The 17,537-nt window shown below is 40.6% G+C and overlaps 2 protein-coding genes across 5 annotated transcripts in view; one reads left to right on the top strand and one right to left on the bottom strand.

Moving 5' to 3' along the window:
• The window catches only part of flr (fleer), a 15,737-nt gene extending 5,063 nt beyond the window's left edge, over positions 1 to 10,674 (top strand). The window contains exons 8-20 of one of the 4 annotated variants that reach the window (XM_051388540.1): positions 266 to 315; positions 1,417 to 1,569; positions 3,298 to 3,363; positions 3,525 to 3,578; positions 4,244 to 4,309; positions 4,573 to 4,649; positions 5,137 to 5,344; positions 5,460 to 5,507; positions 6,571 to 6,642; positions 7,233 to 7,336; positions 7,649 to 7,727; positions 9,693 to 9,822; positions 9,935 to 10,674. In XM_051388540.1, coding sequence (XP_051244500.1) covers positions 266 to 315; positions 1,417 to 1,569; positions 3,298 to 3,363; positions 3,525 to 3,578; positions 4,244 to 4,309; positions 4,573 to 4,649; positions 5,137 to 5,344; positions 5,460 to 5,507; positions 6,571 to 6,642; positions 7,233 to 7,336; positions 7,649 to 7,727; positions 9,693 to 9,822; positions 9,935 to 10,071 — 1,244 coding nt within the window. In that variant the 3' untranslated portion in view covers positions 10,072 to 10,674. Of the gene's footprint in view, positions 1 to 265; positions 316 to 1,416; positions 1,570 to 3,297; positions 3,364 to 3,524; positions 3,579 to 4,243; positions 4,310 to 4,572; positions 4,653 to 5,130; positions 5,345 to 5,459; positions 5,508 to 6,570; positions 6,643 to 7,232; positions 7,337 to 7,648; positions 7,728 to 9,692; positions 9,823 to 9,934 lie in introns of all 4 variants that reach the window. The other 3 variants (XM_051388539.1, XM_051388542.1, XM_051388541.1) reach the window with 3 other exon arrangements.
• Positions 10,675 to 11,014: 340 nt separating this feature from the next.
• cunh16orf89 (chromosome unknown C16orf89 homolog) lies at positions 11,015 to 17,184 on the bottom strand. The gene is made up of 8 exons (XM_051388642.1): positions 16,914 to 17,184; positions 15,078 to 15,230; positions 14,646 to 14,796; positions 14,053 to 14,170; positions 13,648 to 13,810; positions 13,156 to 13,260; positions 12,689 to 12,778; positions 11,015 to 11,875 (listed from the first exon to the last, which is right to left on the bottom strand). The coding sequence occupies exons 1-8, from the start codon at positions 17,092 to 17,094 to the stop codon at positions 11,772 to 11,774; spliced, it is 1,065 nt and encodes a 354-aa protein (XP_051244602.1). The 5' UTR covers positions 17,095 to 17,184; the 3' UTR covers positions 11,015 to 11,771.
• Between the last annotated feature and the right edge of the window lie 353 nt (positions 17,185 to 17,537).

The raw sequence follows: 17,537 nt of genomic DNA, 5'->3' as shown, positions 1-17,537 counted from the left end.
AACAATTAACTGTCTTTAAACCTCCAACCCAAAGCATCTTTATTTCTTTCTCTGCTCTGATTGGTTGTTTTCATTCGGGACCCGGTGGATTCTTACAAACATCATTAGGAGCTCAAAAAACGAGCCAAAGGAACCTGATTTCTTCACACACTGTCTGTCTCAGGTTCTACTGTCAGGATACAGTGAACGTTTATAAAAGTTACCTGCCGCAGCTTTAATTTGATACAGACTCAAACTGTCTTTTCTGTTTGGGTTTTTCCTGCAGTGAAAGGAGCTCAGGAGGCTTTGACAGACATGCCCCCCAGATCAGAGGAGGTAACTATCACCACCCATCCACTCCCACTGTACTCTGTGTGTGTGTGTGTGTGTGTGTGTGTGTGTGTGTGTGTGTGTGTGTGTGTGTGTGTGTGTGTGTGCAGCTGGGCTCTCCGCACCCCTCGGCTATGTGTGATTATTCTGTTGTAATCTGCATTAACGCTGCCCGGACCTGCCCCTGCGAGCAGCCTGGAGATAACTGAGATTAATAGCATGTTCCAGTATTAGGTGTGAAGGCTTACACGGAGGTAATGGTGATAGTTTCATCGTCTTTTAACCGCTTCATTAAAATTAATGTACAGATGGAGGACACAGTCCTCGGCCCAGTCTGCACCAGCCACCGTATACAGGGACTGAGAGGAGTGTACGACTAGTGCCCCCTACTGGAATTTAATACTAGTGCATCCTGTCGGTGTCCAGATGGAAACACAAATGCCCATATGCAATAGTAATGATTTTTGTGTGTGTTATAAACCTCCTGAAGCTGTCAGCCTGTGTCTAAACTGTCTGTTTCACAAAGTTTAAGAGTCATCCACTAAAAAATCTCAAATTTATGAGGTAAACTGAGAGATTTTGATGCATTCAGAGCACATTATTTCCTGTGAATATTGATCAGAGATGAGTTTTCCTGATATTTTTAAGAAGTTTTTTATACAATTCTATGTCTGTATTATGTATTTTTGATTGAACAATCATACAGACTTAGTAAGCTTCTTTTTTGACGACCCCGAGATATTTATTATAATATTATTGGATATTTAATGAACAACCATTAATCCAAATACTGAACTCAATAACTGAAGGGAAGTTTGTGTAAAACAAATTAATTTGGAGCTGATTATTTCCTGTTTAGGGAACTTTTATTCAATACTCTGTCTGGATTATGTTTTTTTGATCATCTTTGACAAACTTTCAGTCTTAAAATTCTTCTTTTTGTATAGATTCAATGTTTTCTTGTCCCTGATACTTGGCCATTGTTCTATTACAGTATAATACATTTACATCCTCAGAGAAGTGAACCAGAGGCTGAGACAGAGGCCTACTGCGTGTATTCTTCAATAATTCGTCTAATACTGTTTGTGTGTTTGTGTGTTTTGGCAGGAGCTGGACCCGGTGACACTCCACAACCAGGCTCTGGTGAACATGGACACGAAGCCGTCGGAGGGTTTCGAGAAGCTGGCGTTCCTGCTGCAGCAGCCGTCCTTCCCCCCCGTCACCTTCGGAAACCTGCTGCTGCTCTACTGCAAACACGAGGTACGCAACAGACCGGCCTCGAAGGTTACAGCCTGTCCTGAACCTGGAGGGGGTCCCACACTGGATCAACTGTGGCTTTAAGTATCGTCGAGCAAGGAATCCTAATCTGCTCACTGACTGCTGCAGAGTGATCAAGGTTGTAGGAGGAGGTTAACAAACTGTAAAGGATTGTACCCTGAAATACAACTATAAAGGTTATAATCTTAAACAATTCCACAAAATTTAGCTTTTAGTAGACGTTGTTTCATCCATCGTCCTGGAGAACCTAGACATTTAGAGACTAGTTTTCCTGCCATGGGAACACCTGGAATTTGATTAAAATTACCCAAAATCCTGGAAATAATTTATGTTTTCCTGGAAAGATAAATTCTGCTTGACTTGAACTGTTAGCTCCGGGCTGTGGTTGTAATCTTGTGGTGAGAGGAAAACTGTAGTCAATTCACCAGAGACCACAGTGGAGCAATCTGCTGTGGTGAGAACAGCCAAGCTCGCCGGCAGACCACCTACCTGTAATGAACCTGAGACAGTTCATGAACCCTGTATCTTTAAAAAAAGAAGTGAATACTTGGCCTACTGGTAAATTATATGAGAAATGTGCTGGAAAAAGATTTCTTAAACAAAATGGGAACCCTGTTCGAAACCTAACGTACTGAGCTTCAACAATAAACAAAGAGAAATCCAGAAGCTTCTGCGGCATGAAAATCACTTTCACTCGTTTGTGTTGCTTTGGACAAAACAACGGCTTAATGAATAAATGTAAATGATTCACTTCTGAGGGTCGATGGGGAGCTGTAGTCGACCCTGGCCAGCCAAGCCTCTTTCACAATTTGACAATTCGTTTCATCCGATTTAAAATGCAGGAAATGGTGGATTCAGAGTTAGCAGGTAATGCCGGCCGGGCTTAATTACACAGAACTTTCCCATCCAGCCTGCAGCGGTTGGACAAAAGTGCAGGTTTTTATTCCAAAGTTTGTGTCGTAGCCAATTTCACACCACGTTTAGAGACTGAAGAATATCCACATTCACACAAAATACCTTCATCTCTCAAAGGGACGATTACTGACTACAGTCAAAGCCAAACATCTCTGCTTTCACTGAGTCCAGCAGCCTGTTGCAGCAGCTGTGTGCAAACTTAACATAATCATAATGTAAATAAGTACTAAGTTGTGATTTATGCATTACCAAAAGTGTGTTTCAGACTTTAATACCGCGGCCCCAACCCTGATCACTACTGCACAGACTCTGTATAGCTGGTGCAACTCGGTGCAGAGATCAATAACATCAAAAATACATCTACAGTTCTACAGCAAAAGAAATCCCCTGTTTGAAGAGAGTGACTCACTATGAACAGCAGCAGTGATTTATTGATTCATTTCAGTCGTATTTTTAAACCAATTACATGAACCGATGGCTCGCTGTAATAACCTTGTTAACAGCAGGGTTGTTATACTGAACGATACGATGTCGTTGTTATACACAGAACAAACACTGCATCAGCACTTTCCACCATACGGTACGACGGTGAGGGTGCACGCCACAAATCCCTCTGTGTTTTCAGAGGGATTTGGAGACGTGTGGCGTGAGACTCAGTGGAAAGAGCTAAAAACACACAGAGAGGTGCAGCTCTTTCATTAAAATGGTATTAATGTCACTGCTGGATCCCCTCTCTCTCTCTCTCTCTCTCTCTCTCTCTCTCTCTCTCTCTCTCTCTCTCTCTCTCTCTCTCAGTACTTCGACCTCGCAGCCGACGTCATGGCAGAGAACACACACCTCACCTATAAATTCCTCTCCCCGGTAAGCTTCTGCACCAACACGTGTGTGTTGAATGTTTTATTAAAGATCACATTCACGCTGCATGAACTCCGTCTGTTCGCCTGCACAAACATGTTTAATAATCATGAAAAGGTTTCCTATGTCAGGATCCATATTCAAAGCTGTGTGTTTGTCCTTTCCAGTATATGTTCGACTTTCTCGATGCGTTGATCACCTGTCAGACCGCTCCAGAGGAGGTACTGTAAGAATAACACAACATTTGGTGTTTATTTATAATTAAAGCCACACTGAGGCAATAGTTTTTGGTTAATAATGGATTACATGTACTCACAGAGGATTATAAGCAGCCAGTCTTTCAGCTTTTAGTAGTGTGTGTTTTTCTACACATTGACTGTATAATTCAGCCTCAGCAGCTGTTTTCAGCATGCAACCATAAATCTTGTGTAAACAGGCAGCTGTTCTCTCACAAACTCACCATAATATCTTCATACAGTGATAATATGTCACTGTTGTGTTTACAGCGTCTTCAAATATTTGGTGCATCTACTGAATGAGTTGATGTCCACTGGTCCCAGTAATTCATTATAACAAACAGCTCAGTTGTAACTTTAATAAATCCTTAATTCACTGACGTAGATGATAAAAACAGCAGTTTCAGTCGGAGCAGACCGGCTATGGAAACAAACCACAGAGAGGCTGCGATACAACACAGGCAGAGGGAGAGAGACACCATGTGATACTTTAATGGTTTATGGATATATTAATGTTTTAAATATGAAATTAAATCTAATTGTATAGTTTTTAAGTTCATCAGTCACATCTAACCACCTGTGTTTGCTTGTCTGTTTTTTCCTCCATGAATAAAATCATGTTCTCACCTGCTGTCGGATTTATTTCACAGGCTTTTAGGAAGTTTGACGAGATGAACGGCAAACTGACAGAGCAGTTACGCAAGCTGGCCAAGCAGGTTGTTGACCTTGTTGACCTCTTATTTATTATGTATTGTACTGTATGTATTTTATGATGTTATACTTCATTTTGATATATTATATATTAGACATATGTCATGCCTGCTGATGTAACTTAATCTGTCAGTTGATCTGGATACCTCAAACACTGACCTGCCTCCTGTGTTACAGTCTCATGAGTGTTTCTGAATATGTTTTACGCTGAAATAAACAGGAGATTTTGTTGTGAAGAGTTTTGGCTGAAGGTTGCTTTTCTGTTAAGGTTCAGGAGGCTCGGCTGGCTCGAGACGATGAAGTGCAGAAGAAAGCTCTGCAGGACTACGACCAGATGCAGGAGAAGTGAGGACACACACACACACACACACACATACATATACACACAGTGAGGTGTGTGAAGTAAAGCATTTGTGAGGAAGCTGCTCGCTGATATCTATAATAGCAATATTTCATATTTTTACATGTACATTGTTATATACTGAAAAAAATGCACAGCCCACTTGTACATTATACAATATACATTTAAAGGTTATATATATATTATTGGCTGCCACTAGGTGTCGCACTAGAGCACCAGCGTGTCAGACCTGCGACAGCCGACCAGACAGCATCGACAAAACCAGTAATTTTACCTCACAGAAAAATCCAATCAGCTGTTCCTTTGCCGAAGGTCCTTCTGTCCACAGCTATAACACATGTTTATGATATCCAGTTTCTCTATTACAAACTGTTTCTCCAGCGTTTATTAAAACACCCCCCAGCTCTCTCCTCTGCAGAGCTCCACCTGATTACTTCTCTCTCCGTCCTTCCTGTGTGATTGGTGTGACAGGTACATCGTGGTCCTGATGGCCCAGGCCAAGATCTACTGGAACCGGGAGAACTTCCAGATGGTGGAGAAGATCTTCCGCAAGTCGGTGGAGGTCTGCAACGAGGACGACACCTGGAAGCTGAACGTCGCCCACGTGCTCTTCATGCAGAACAAGTACAAGGAGGCCATCGGCTTCTACGAGCCCATCGTCAAGAAGCACTATGACAACGTGAGTGTGTCGGGATGGAGGGTCACACATGTGGCTGAAATACAGTGCTGTTACTCGGCCCCCGCTGACAGAGTGAGGTCAGGACTAAACCTTGTTAGTTTGCCTTTCTGTCCAGGTGGAGCAGTGTAACATTCAGGAGTGTCCGTGCAAGTGCAAACCCTCGGTAAAAAGAGACCCAACGAACTCTGTGCTGATGCCTCTGCAGTGTTTTCACATCTGTGCATGACATCTGTCCCGATGATTTTCTGTTCTCGTGTGGGTTTTTTTATTTTGTTTGCAGTGGTGTTAATGCCATCCTGATAAACCTGACTGAACATAATGGTCTCTGGAGGGTTAACGTCCCTCACTGAAAAGGCACAAGAAATTAGAAAGTGACTTTTCTCATCCTACCTCAGTGTTTCCAAGCCTTTTTCTATAAGGGACCTCGTTCCTGTGATTTGGATTAATTTTGAGCAGATTATTTTATGTTTAGGGAACTTTTGATACTTACTTTTTAAAAGTTTTCTAGCACACCTTAAACCCCCAATGAGACTTTGGCGAACCACAGGTGGGGAACCGCTGTCCTTGAATAGTCTGGTTCCCCACCTGGAGGTCGGGACCCTCACTAGGGGTCACCAAAACATCACAGGGGACCTTAACACAAGCTATATTCACTCTTTGCTAAAACACTGAAGTAAAAATACTACTAAAAATATCTGGAAATCTCATCTGTGATACAATATTTACACAAAATAATCTGCTCATATTCATCCAAATCTCTTGTTTTACACAAACTTCCTGCAGTTACTGAGTTCACTGTTTGAGTTCATTGTACAGTTTTGAATATAATATGAAATATACATAAAATATGTCACTTAGCCAGTTTACTCAATGATAGAAAAGTGGTTCCTTAAGGTTGGAAACCAGCGATCTAATATATCCTCTTAAATTCAGCTTAAACATTAATAAAATACAATTTCTTGTTGCTTGTTTCCATTGTGTCGACTATCCTCCCAAATCTTAACAGTTGCTTTTATTTACTAATGTGAATCATTTTCATTATTTTCTAATCTGGTTTTTTAACAACGTGCATGACCCTGAGTTACTTCAACAAAGGTCTGAGTGCTGGTTGGGAATATTTTATAAACCGATCGATAACGTTTAACAAAGTGATGAATGTGTGTGTGTGTGTGTGTGTGTGTGTGTGTGTGTGTGTGTGTGTGTGTGTGTGTGTGTGTCCACTGTAGATCCTGAATGTGAGCGCTGTGGTCCTCGCCAATCTGTGTGTGTCCTACATCATGACCAGCCAGAATGAAGAGGTACTGTACAGAGAGGTTAACACGGCAACATCAACACTGAAAGGAGTCATTCTGCCTAATGAGCACTTTTACACACCGGTGCAAAGTACTTTTATTCAAATTCACAAATTAGAGCTACTTATTAAATATTAACTAAAGGTTATTTTTATAAAAGTTACCTGCTGCAGCTTTAAAGTATCATCAACTTAAAGGTTCCTGTGGAGCGATGTTTGTAGGGGTACGATGTAAGCGATGCAGGATTTCAGAGATTCATAAAATCTGCTTTTTAAGTGTTTTGTTATGAATTCACTCAACACATTTGTTAGGATAGTTTAGGAAACACACACAGTGCATTATGGTGGGAAAACACTGAACGTAAGCATAACTTCAGTTTGTTAGCAGAAGTTTTAGCAATTATGACTCCTGCAACTTTAAGTAAATAAAAGTGGTCGACCAATAAGGGTTTGATCGATGCTGATATTCAGGCGTATGTTTACAGCAGGATAAAGTGATAAATAATACAATACTCCTTTGCCTGTACATATTTGTATATTAATAACTTTTATAGGGTTAATAATGAACTTCCTTCTGACTCTGATGTGGTCTAACAGGCTGAAGAGCTGATGAGGAAGATCGAGAAAGAGGAGGAGCAGATCTCCTACGACGACCCCGATAAGAAGGTCTTCCACCTCTGCATCGTCAACCTGGTCATCGGGTGAGTTCCAGCTGCGTTCACTGACAGCCAATCACAGAGCTGGGATTACTTTTTGGTCCCCATATGTACGAACACTGACACATTTCAGTTGCTTTAATTCAAAGTGAAATGACAGGTTGGACACATATAAGGAGACTTTGATATCTGATGCTGATTAATGAAGTGATTTTAAAACACAAAACAGACATTGATAAAGGTTTTTATGTATGAAACTAACACTGGATGTCGCTCTAGAGCATCTCAGATCAAAACAATGGGACAGAAATTAAAAGTACCTGATGATAAAGTGTCACTGTTGTGTTTTTCTTTCAGGACGCTGTACTGTGCGAAGGGGAACTACGACTTTGGCATCTCTCGTGTCATCAAGAGCCTGGAGCCTTACAACAAGAAGGTCAGTGATTTATTCTCTCCAGGCTTTCTTCATAACGTATAAACAGCACACTGTGATTTACAGGGAGGATTAATACTGTCGCACAACGCGCTGCAGAGACAGAAAACAGTGACAGTGTCCAAAGTTTGGGATCATTTCAAGCAGAAATTAGTTTTAAACCGAACTAATGAAAACATACTTATTAATATAATGTTACATTCCTGACTATAGGTAAATGTTACAGACTGTTTGGCTTTTATTGTCTAAGGGCAGCAGGAAGTGTTTTCAGTGACGGACAGGAGAACATAAACACATTCTGATTAAAATGTGAAACTTGAATCCGGTCCAGTCACAACACCAGATTCTGGCTGCAGCTGAGTCCACTGAGCTCCAGCTGAGAACACAAGCCGTCATCCTGAGTGTCTCCCCCTCTCATCCTCACAACAACCTCCACAGTGAGTCGCGTTCACAGTCGAAGGAATGTGAAGCCCGGCGAGCGACGCAGTCACGCCATCTTCTCTCAACCCGAACTCAGATCCCCTCAAACAGAAGGACCAAGTCTCTAAAGTCAAACCGTAACCACCGATAAACAAAGACTAGCAGCTCTTACAGACTGGTTTTATCAACACAGATGGTGCTTGCTTATATTTCATACGCAGCCTGGAAAACCTGGAAATTTAAAGACTAGTTTTAAAGTCATGGAAACACCTGGAAATTGAGGAAAATTACCAAATATCCTGGAAAATGTTTTCTATATGTTCGTACCTCGTGATCTTTTCTGTGTCGTTATGAACCTGAAACACTTAAAAAAGGAGAAATAAAAGTCAATACTCGACCTACCGGTAAATTATTTGACTGTTTGTGAGCGAGTGTTGTCCTGAATTGTCAAGAAAAACTCCTGGAAAATGATTTCTTAAAAAGAGTTAGTTATATATTATATTATATTATATTGAATTTACTCGTATTTCTGGCAGAATTAAAAAGACTATAAGGATATAAAGAGGTTCAGCACAGCGCTGCACCATCAGTGTCTGATTTATAGACTCTTCAATGCAATAACACTAACATTAAAATCACATTGAACTTTATTGAGAATCATGAGCTTCACTGAGGATGTCTGTCATTGTCTGTGGCTCCAGAGGTTTCACTGCAGAGAGAATATTAAATATAAAATGTGGTTTATTGATGTTTTACTATTATAAAACCTAAAATTAACATTTAAAAAAAGTCAAGTACGTCCTGCAGTACTCCAAAGTACCCGTAGGGGCACATGTACCCCCAGTTGAGAAACTGCTATATTCTCTGCTTCTTTTTTTAATTACTTTATACGAGTGTGATTGAAAAGAATCACATTTTTGGCGGCTGCAACGTGCTCAAAAACTCATGAAATGCAGCACACATGTGATTCGTGGCGAAAGATTACGTATTCTGTTGGTCTCTGACACATGCGTGGGGAAAATGTCTCGACAGCGCCCCCTATAGAGCAGCCCCAACAGCGCGTTTCACTGATATGTATGAAGATCTGTACACATGTAGATCAGATCCATTCGTACAAAAAGCCTTGATTGAGTTATAATTTGGTCAGTTGCTGTAACCTCTGTGTACGTGGTTTCATGTACTATGTGTGAACTATATTATACTATAAACTGCTAATATGTTATACTGTTTTATTACATTATAAACTGTATTATATATTATATATTATTCTGGTGTTCACATGTATGAGACCTGCTCACTTTGCTGCTGCTAACGACACACTACGTCCCCTATTTTAAATGTAATTCTGTTTTTTATTGTTATTTTATATACTAATTCTTTATTTTACTTCCTCTGTTTATCTGTGTGTGTGTGTGTGTGTGCGTGTGTGTGTGTGTGTGCGTGTGTGCGTGTGTGTGTGCGCGTGTGTGTTTGTGTGTGTGTGTGCGTGTGTGCGTGTGTGTGTGCGCGTGTGCGTGTGTGTGTGTGTGTGTGTGTGTGTGTGTGTAGCTCGGGACGGACACATGGTTCTACGCCAAGCGCTGTTTCCTCTCTCTGCTGGAGAACATGTCCAAACACATGGTCATGCTGCGGGACGCCGTGGTACAGGAGTGTATTCAGTTCCTGGAGCACTGCGAGGGTGAGCAGCAGTCACACACACACACACACACACACACACACAGTACCAACAGCAGTGTGTCTTAATAATAATTTATTATATATTGTTGTTGTTTTCTGTGTCTCACCTGCAGTTTACGGTAAGGAGGTTCCCGCCATCATCGAGCAGCCTCTCGAGGAGATCCACATTCACATCGGCAAGAACACCGTCACCTACGAGGCTCGACTGCTAAAGGCGCTGTTCTACGAGGTCGTCGGCTGGAACAAGTGACATCATTAAACACGAGTCGCTGTAACGCGTGAAGCTTTATGTCAGTGTCTTCGACTCAAAGACACACAGTCGCTGATGTTTTCAGAAGAAAGGCCTGCTGTGTAGGCTTTATATTTCTGGGAACCAAAACCTCCTGTTCCTGACTTCCTTCTGGACTCTCTCTCACACACACACACACACACACACACACACACACACACACACACACACACACACACACACACACACACACACTCACCCCAGGGGGAAGCTTTTATTTTGAATTTTGAGTTGAGCTGGGGGAGTTTTGGCTCCCACAGATCTTACATAATCTGTTGTGTTCTTTATGAAGGAGGCCTCTTTCTCCACAGACTCTTGTAGCCAGTAATGATCTGCATTTATTATCAGCTTAATGTTATAATACAGCAGACTTTATTTTATCGGTTAACATTAAACACGGGATAAGATTGTGTGTGTAGGTTCATGCATACAGTAGATCCTCTTTGGTCAGTGCTGGTTGTACAGCTGCCTTCTGGGCTCCTTTTATATTCAGTAGGTCCGATTGTGAAAAGCAAAAACATAATTTAAAGAAAATAAAGATTATTATTTTTTGAAAAGAAACAACTATGTGAATGTTTTTCTTTTAAAGCTACACTAAATATTTCTTAGCCTTTTAAATAGGGATGCTCCAATCAGGCTTTTAACTAACTAACTAATTAATAACTAACTAATAAAAGCCGGATGCATCAGACCTTAAAATAACTTCACACACTGACTTGTATTTGGGAGAACTGTCTCTTTCATTCCCACACTGCACCCTGAACGCCTCTTCTTGCACTTCTTGTAACTTTAGTGATCTATGATCTAACGCAAGAAGTCTGTAACACTTTACGGCCCGTCGTACCACCAACTCTGGGTCTTCAGCTCGCCAAGTGTGACAGCTTGAAAATAGCAATAAGAGGCATTGAATTTAATGAATTTTTATTTCATTCATTTTATGAAACATGTTATAACTTTATTATATACTATGGACAACAGATAGCTTTGCTTGTTGCTAAAGTAACCGCTAACAAACTAATTGCAGTGGCTGTTAGCTAGTTAGCCCAGTTAGCTGTGCAGACACTGCCTGGACTGAGAGTTTAAAGCACTACGGGAGAGCTGGCTAACACAGGAGCGTCAAAGCTTGAAACAGGCTTGAAAACTTCCTGTGTGTAATCTGACACACTGTAAGAGACCCTGCTAGCTCGTTGCATCCACAGGCCGCCTGCCTGCCTGTAACTGGAGACAACAGCAGCATGTCCAACTCCACATGGACAGGAACACGAACTGCTCTTTGACGATAGCTGGTTGAAGATCAGAGTCACTGTTTATTAACTACTTCTCTGTAAAGAGTAACCAAGAATCCTGATCACTTCCTGTGGGATTGGAGCATCACTACTTTCTAAAGGCGTCTTTATTGGGATTCAGCATCTTCCTCATTATAATCACAGAATACAAAATGAAGAAATATAGGTAGAAATACATTTTGTGTCAAAACAGCCACATCCCAGCGTTTTATTAAGCATTTTCATCATCTTACGACTATGTTCATGAAGCAACATATTGTGTCGGGAGTCAGTCTCCAGCCGTGAAGAGCATCTCTACCTGATGATCTACAGCGTTTTTCTAATGTGAACGAACCCCATGAGGAGGGAGGGAGGCTGGGGGGAGGGAGGGAGGTTTCAGGAGAGCGGCCTCTTCGTTATGTCCTGTTCTGACAGGTAGTAGTTCAGGTATCCTCCCAGAGCGCCGACAGCCACCGCCGTCATGTGACTGGAACAGCCGTCTGTGAGAGGAGAGATTTCAGAAACAGACAGTAGAGAGAGGAAGAGGAAAGAGTAAGAGAAGGAATTAGAGAAAACATGATGAGAAGTATTTAAATCCTTTGAGTAAAAATGTTAATAACACAACAAAATATCAAAACCTCTCTAAATATTCATAAATATAACCAAAAGAGCTACAAATAACTTCCTAAAAGGAACTAACAATGTACAATTATCTGCACACAATTTTCTTTTTCACCCAAAAAAATCAATCCAAGCTTCAATAACTTTGGCTGCAGGAATTTTTTAAGAATTTACCCGGACGATCCCCCATTTATGTTACGACCAGCTTGTGAAGTCAAAGGGAAGAAACATAAAACCAGTTATTTTTGGTAAAAAAAAAAACAATGTTGGAGTTCAGAATAATTCTAACAAACAAGAATAGGCGAGCTAAACTACAAAAGAAAATGGCTGTTGGATGCGACAAATAACTCCCTGAAAGAAACTGAAACTGGAAAGAAAAACCTCACTATTTTTGAATTGGATAAAAAGATAAAAGACTCAAAATTAAACAGTGACATGATAATTAGCACATCTGAACACAAATTTCCTTTTTTCCCACAAAAAATCAATCCAAGCTTCAATAATTTTGACAGAAGGAATCTTTCAAGAATTAACCCGGACGAGCCCCCATTTATCTTACGACCAGCTCGTGAAGTCAAACAACATAAAACCAGTTGTTTTTAATGAATCGTTGTCATATTTCAGTAATCCTACATGTTGTACAGGAACAGTGATGTGTGACGCTTCCTGTTTGAGCTCCGTCACAAACTGACCTGGAAGTATTTTCTCCCTCCTCTTCACTCTCCTGTGAGGCTGCAGTTGTTCCAGCAGCTCGTCTCCAATGATCTGAGAGATGACGCTCTCTGAGAGAACAAACAGAGCCGAAAATCAACTGTTAATCTATTTATCCACCACAGAGCATCTCAGTCTCCATTTATATCACCTGATAAAATCCAGATCTTCAGCTCTTGTGTGATAAAACGAACAGGAAACGTGATATTTTTAGCTCAATTATGTATAAATATACCTTACGGGAAACAAATATTTAAACTTTTAAGGCATTGTGAGTGAGCAGGTGACTTGGAATTAGCCCCCAGTAAGAGAAAACACAAGATAGTAGGCTTAAATGTTTTAATTTGACAACCATGCTGCCTGGAAATAACGTGAGGTTCAGGTTCAGTAACCTCTAACCGTTATTTATTTAAACATATTATGATGATAATGCTGTTGAAACACTCACTGTCTCTCCCGAAGCAGCCCACTTCCTCATCCTGCAGCCTGAGGATGTGCTGCAGCCAATCAGCTTTGTAGAAGTCGGAGAAACCGGCCAATCCGCAAATCAGGACTGTTGACAGAAACCAGAGGAGCTCAAGTCAGTCGACCTTCAGTTCTTCTACATTGTTCTCTGTTGAATCTCCCGCCGCACCGCGTCCTTTTTATAGCGATACTGTCTAGTATAATACTGTTTAGTTTCTGAGCTTTACATTTGTTCTCCACACGAGCGTCAGGATCTATAAAGCAGATCGCTGCACGACAGTCAGGAAAGAGTTCGGTTAAAGGAGCAACAAAGACACTAAATAGATTAAAACCTTTGTTATCTCTCGTTGGCTGATTTGTTTTCCATCTTTTTGGTTTGTTAGAGAAGGTCAAACTCAATCAATCACAGCTAATAACTGATACAGCTGAGAAACTGACCGATATTAAGGATTAAAGTATAATTAAAGACGCTCACTGTTCTCAATGAAGATGTCGACCGTCTGCTCGGTCAGACCGTCTCTGATGATGTCCTGGTTGGTCTTCATCATGTTGGAGCAGAAGATCTTCTCGTAGCTGCGTTCGGTCATGTTCTCTCGGGACGGTCGAGTGTCGCCTTTCAGCAGGTTGGTGCAGCCTCGCTGGGAGGGAAACAGGAAGCGGTCAGCGTCTCGCCACGAGGACGTTCGTTAAACAGAACAACGTATTAATATGTTTTATGTTAGCATGTGCTGAGAATCCATTACATATTAAGTTGTAATAAAATATAAATAAATTAAGTTTTAAGACATTAAGGTGAATGAACGCATGAATCATCAATAACATCCTAAATTTACATTTATATATTTAAACGCCACCCTGGCTTTTTCGTTACCCGTCTCACCATTTTCCCGATCATGAAGTAGAGCAGCTGGTGGGACAGAGAGTAGTGTGGACAACCGAATTGAGTCATGGTGTCCCGGCAGGGTTTGGTGACGATGCATGGCGTCCCGTTCATCTTCCTGCTCACACACACACACACACACACACACACACACACACACACACATACACGGTGGTCATTATTCCTTTATTTCAGGTTTTGGGCATTTTTCTGTATAAATATAAAAAGATTTTATCGTTAAAGTCGTTGTTGGTGATTTTTAATTATTTCAGCACAAAAACCCGAAGTTAAGTACAAATATTAACTTTAAATCAAAATAAACTCTTATTTTTTGATGTTTTTTTACTTGAAAAAGAACCAGAGGACTATTTTTTTACCCTCTCAGGCCCCAGCGAGCTCCACCAATCAGGGGGAAGGACAACCTGATCAAATGTCTCATAGTGAAACCGGTGTTTGTGGTCAAAAGACTCCACGTCCTCCAACTGAGATTTCTCGTGGTGAAATAAAGTCGTTTTTCGGTGTGTTTTCTGTGTGTGTGTGTGTGTGTGTGTGTGTGTGTGTGTGTGTGTGTGTGTGTGTGTGTGTGTGTGTACCAGGTTCCCAGCAGCAAGGTCAGACATTTGTCACTGAGCTGCTCGTCGTAGCACTCGGTGGTCACGGTGGACGGGTAGACCAGGCTCGGATCTGTGGCGCTCAACCCGGGAGGAATCACCCAGAAAGTCCACGACATCAGAGGCTCGAACTCTGAGAGGATGAAAGGAAACAGTTTATATTATAAATCATATTTTATATTAAAAGACAAATAATACATTAAAAAGACTATAAACATTTCAGACTATACAACGGTTGATGCTATCTACTTAGCAAGCGTTTTTAACCCTAACCATTAAATACAATTAATGATCCTTCACATTTATTAAACTTTTTTTTTATTAACATTATGAGTCTTCCGAGCTACGGGCCTACTTGAGTGAAGGGTTTGTGTTGACACCACGTGGTTTCTGGGTAATGAAGTCCTTTCTCACCTCTGTAGTACTTTGGGTCGTTCTGCTGCAGGGCAGCGACGGCCTTGTCGAAGGTTTGGTCGAGACGTTTGACGAGAGCGACGGCGGTGGTTCTCTGAGCCCAGCTGACCGGGTCGCTGTGGGGCCACGTCCGAACCGCCTCCTTCAGTTCAGCTGAGACACAGAAACAACCACAGAAGAAGACTCAGGACCAATTTTGCTGATACTTTGGTTTCTAGCTGCAAAACTAACGACATTCCCAACAACCTCAGCTCGACTTCGTGTTTAATTACAGTAAACTTTATTGGGCACAGAGCTACAATATGTAGCAAACATAAACAAAACATGAATCAGAAAACCACAAAATCAACATGAAACATTAAGAGAGTTAAGAGAATTAAGAATAAAACATTAACCTGATCTGGCTGCTCGCTTTACATTAGCATGCTAAGCTACAAGACAGTAGATGTGTTCAATCGTACGAATATATTGGAACAATTATTGACTCAAAACTGAACTTTGAAGAAAGTTGTTCTATAGCGGTTTTATTGAATCTTTTTCTTTGGTGTCGAGGTTTGAAAGTTTCTCTCTTAAGAGCAGAAACTGAATTTCAGCTTCTTCCTCCCTCTGGGCGGAGGTCTACAGTCCCGCTCTGTGCAGTGGGCGGAGGTCTACAGTCCCGCTCTGTGCAGTGGGCAGAGGTCTACAGTCCTGCCCTGTGCAGTGGGCGGAGGTCTACAGTCCCAAGATGTAGAATAAAGCTATTTTTATATAAAACAGTATAAAGACAAAGAGGTTTTATTGTTTTTACCTCATTTATCTTTGTGTTTTTTTCATGAATCTCTTTTTTTAGAGCACTTTTACTTTTATGTTTATCTTCATTCTTTATTATGTTTGTTGTTTTAAGAGGTTTTTGTTTTTTCAAACCAAATCCACATTAATGTACAAATGAAGTCAGCTCACTAAACATCAGCATGTTACTGTCATTGTGGTAACGTGTGCATTTAGTGCCTATAAGTACAGCCTCACAGAGCAGCTAGCATGGCTGCAGTCTACTTAATGTGGCTTCTGGTTAAAGACAGACAGACAGACAGACAGACAGACAGACAGACAGATAGATCTCATAAACCAAACCACCAAACCAAATCCACTTTATTCTGTATTCTGCAGTTATAACAACCAGAGATCTAATAATAGAAGAACTGTATGATTTTTAATTAATAAAATACTGACAGATAATTGTATGAAAAGTTACTAAAACTATAATAAAAACTCATTAAACTCAATAATCTGCTCACAGTTCATTAAAATCACTGGTTTTACAGAAACTTCCTGCAGTCACTGTTTACTGTTTACACTTTATCAGCTGTTCTCTGTTGTTGTTATTGTTATTGTTACACATTGAACATTATAAATCTAATAATAATAATAACCTTAAAAACCTTAAAAATAAAAGTCTTAAACTTTAACCATTCTTCCTCAAAACTTCCCACAATCACAAACATGACTCAATAGTTAATAATAAGTATTAATAATTAGCATTAGTGTATATTTATAAGTATTAATAATTAGTATTAGTGTATATTTATAAGTATTAATAATTAGTATGAGTGTATATTTATAAATATTAATAATTAGAATTAGTGTATATTTATAAGTATTAATAATTAGTATTAGTGTATATTTATAAGTGTTAATAATTAGTATTAGTGTATATTTATAAGTATTAATAATTAGCATTAGTGTATATTTATAAGTATTAATAATTAGTATTAGTGTATTTTCTCCCTACAGAGTCTCACTGATAAACAGACCCTGCAGATCTCTTCCAGATGTTTCATGCAGCTGTTTACTCACCCTGCAGCATGAGGAACCCGACCACCCCGTCCAGGTTGATGTGCTCATGCTGCCGCTCCAGGAAGGATGCTCCCCTGTTGAGGCTGCCCAGGATGTCATCGATCACCTCGGCCCGCGCTGCCCCGCACACTGCGGCAAACAGGAGCAGCGCGGCGGCCAGCTGCTGCCCCGCGGCCCGCATCTTCTCATCGGATAGTCCCAGTGTGGAGGCTCCGGGGGCTTCTCCGACCAGAGACTGAGAGAGGAGCAGGGAGGACAGGCTGTCTCTCCTCTAGCAGGGAGGAGGAGGAGGAGGAGGGAGGGAGGTGAGGAGGAGGAGGGGGGGAGGAAACAGCCGTGACGTCAGGAAGGATGTCATTACGAAACTTTTCTTTATTTCTTTTAATCACTTTTATGGATTAAAGCTCATTTCTACCAGTAAAATAACAAATGAGATGAAAACTTTACCTTAATAATCAATAAATGTTCATGTTGAGACAAAGTTATGAGATAAAAAGTCAAACTTGAAATGATGACATAATAAGGCATATTTATGAGATGAAATAAGATTAGTGAACTTGTTGTTGCAGGTTTTAATAATAATAATAATAATAATATATTGTTGACTTTTTCCAGTCTGAACTT

The sequence above is a fragment of the Dicentrarchus labrax genome, unplaced genomic scaffold (assembly GCF_905237075.1).
Source record: "Dicentrarchus labrax unplaced genomic scaffold, dlabrax2021, whole genome shotgun sequence".
Classification (NCBI taxonomy): Eukaryota; Metazoa; Chordata; class Actinopteri; family Moronidae; genus Dicentrarchus; species Dicentrarchus labrax.
This window is presented reverse-complemented; position numbering and strand designations above follow the sequence as displayed.

Excerpts from the sequence above, each read along its gene's own strand:
- cunh16orf89 (XM_051388642.1), bottom strand. The coding sequence starts at position 17,094 with ATGCGGGCCGCGGGGCAGCAGCTGGCCGCCGCGCTGCTCCTGTTTGCC. Across the intron at positions 13,811-14,052 it reads ACTTCATGATCGGGAAAATG|CGAGGCTGCACCAACCTGCT; the intron begins GTGAGACGGGTA and ends TTTCCCTCCCAG. Across the intron at positions 12,779-13,155 it reads GGGCTGCTTCGGGAGAGACA|AGAGCGTCATCTCTCAGATC; the intron begins GTGAGTGTTTCA and ends TTGTTCTCTCAG.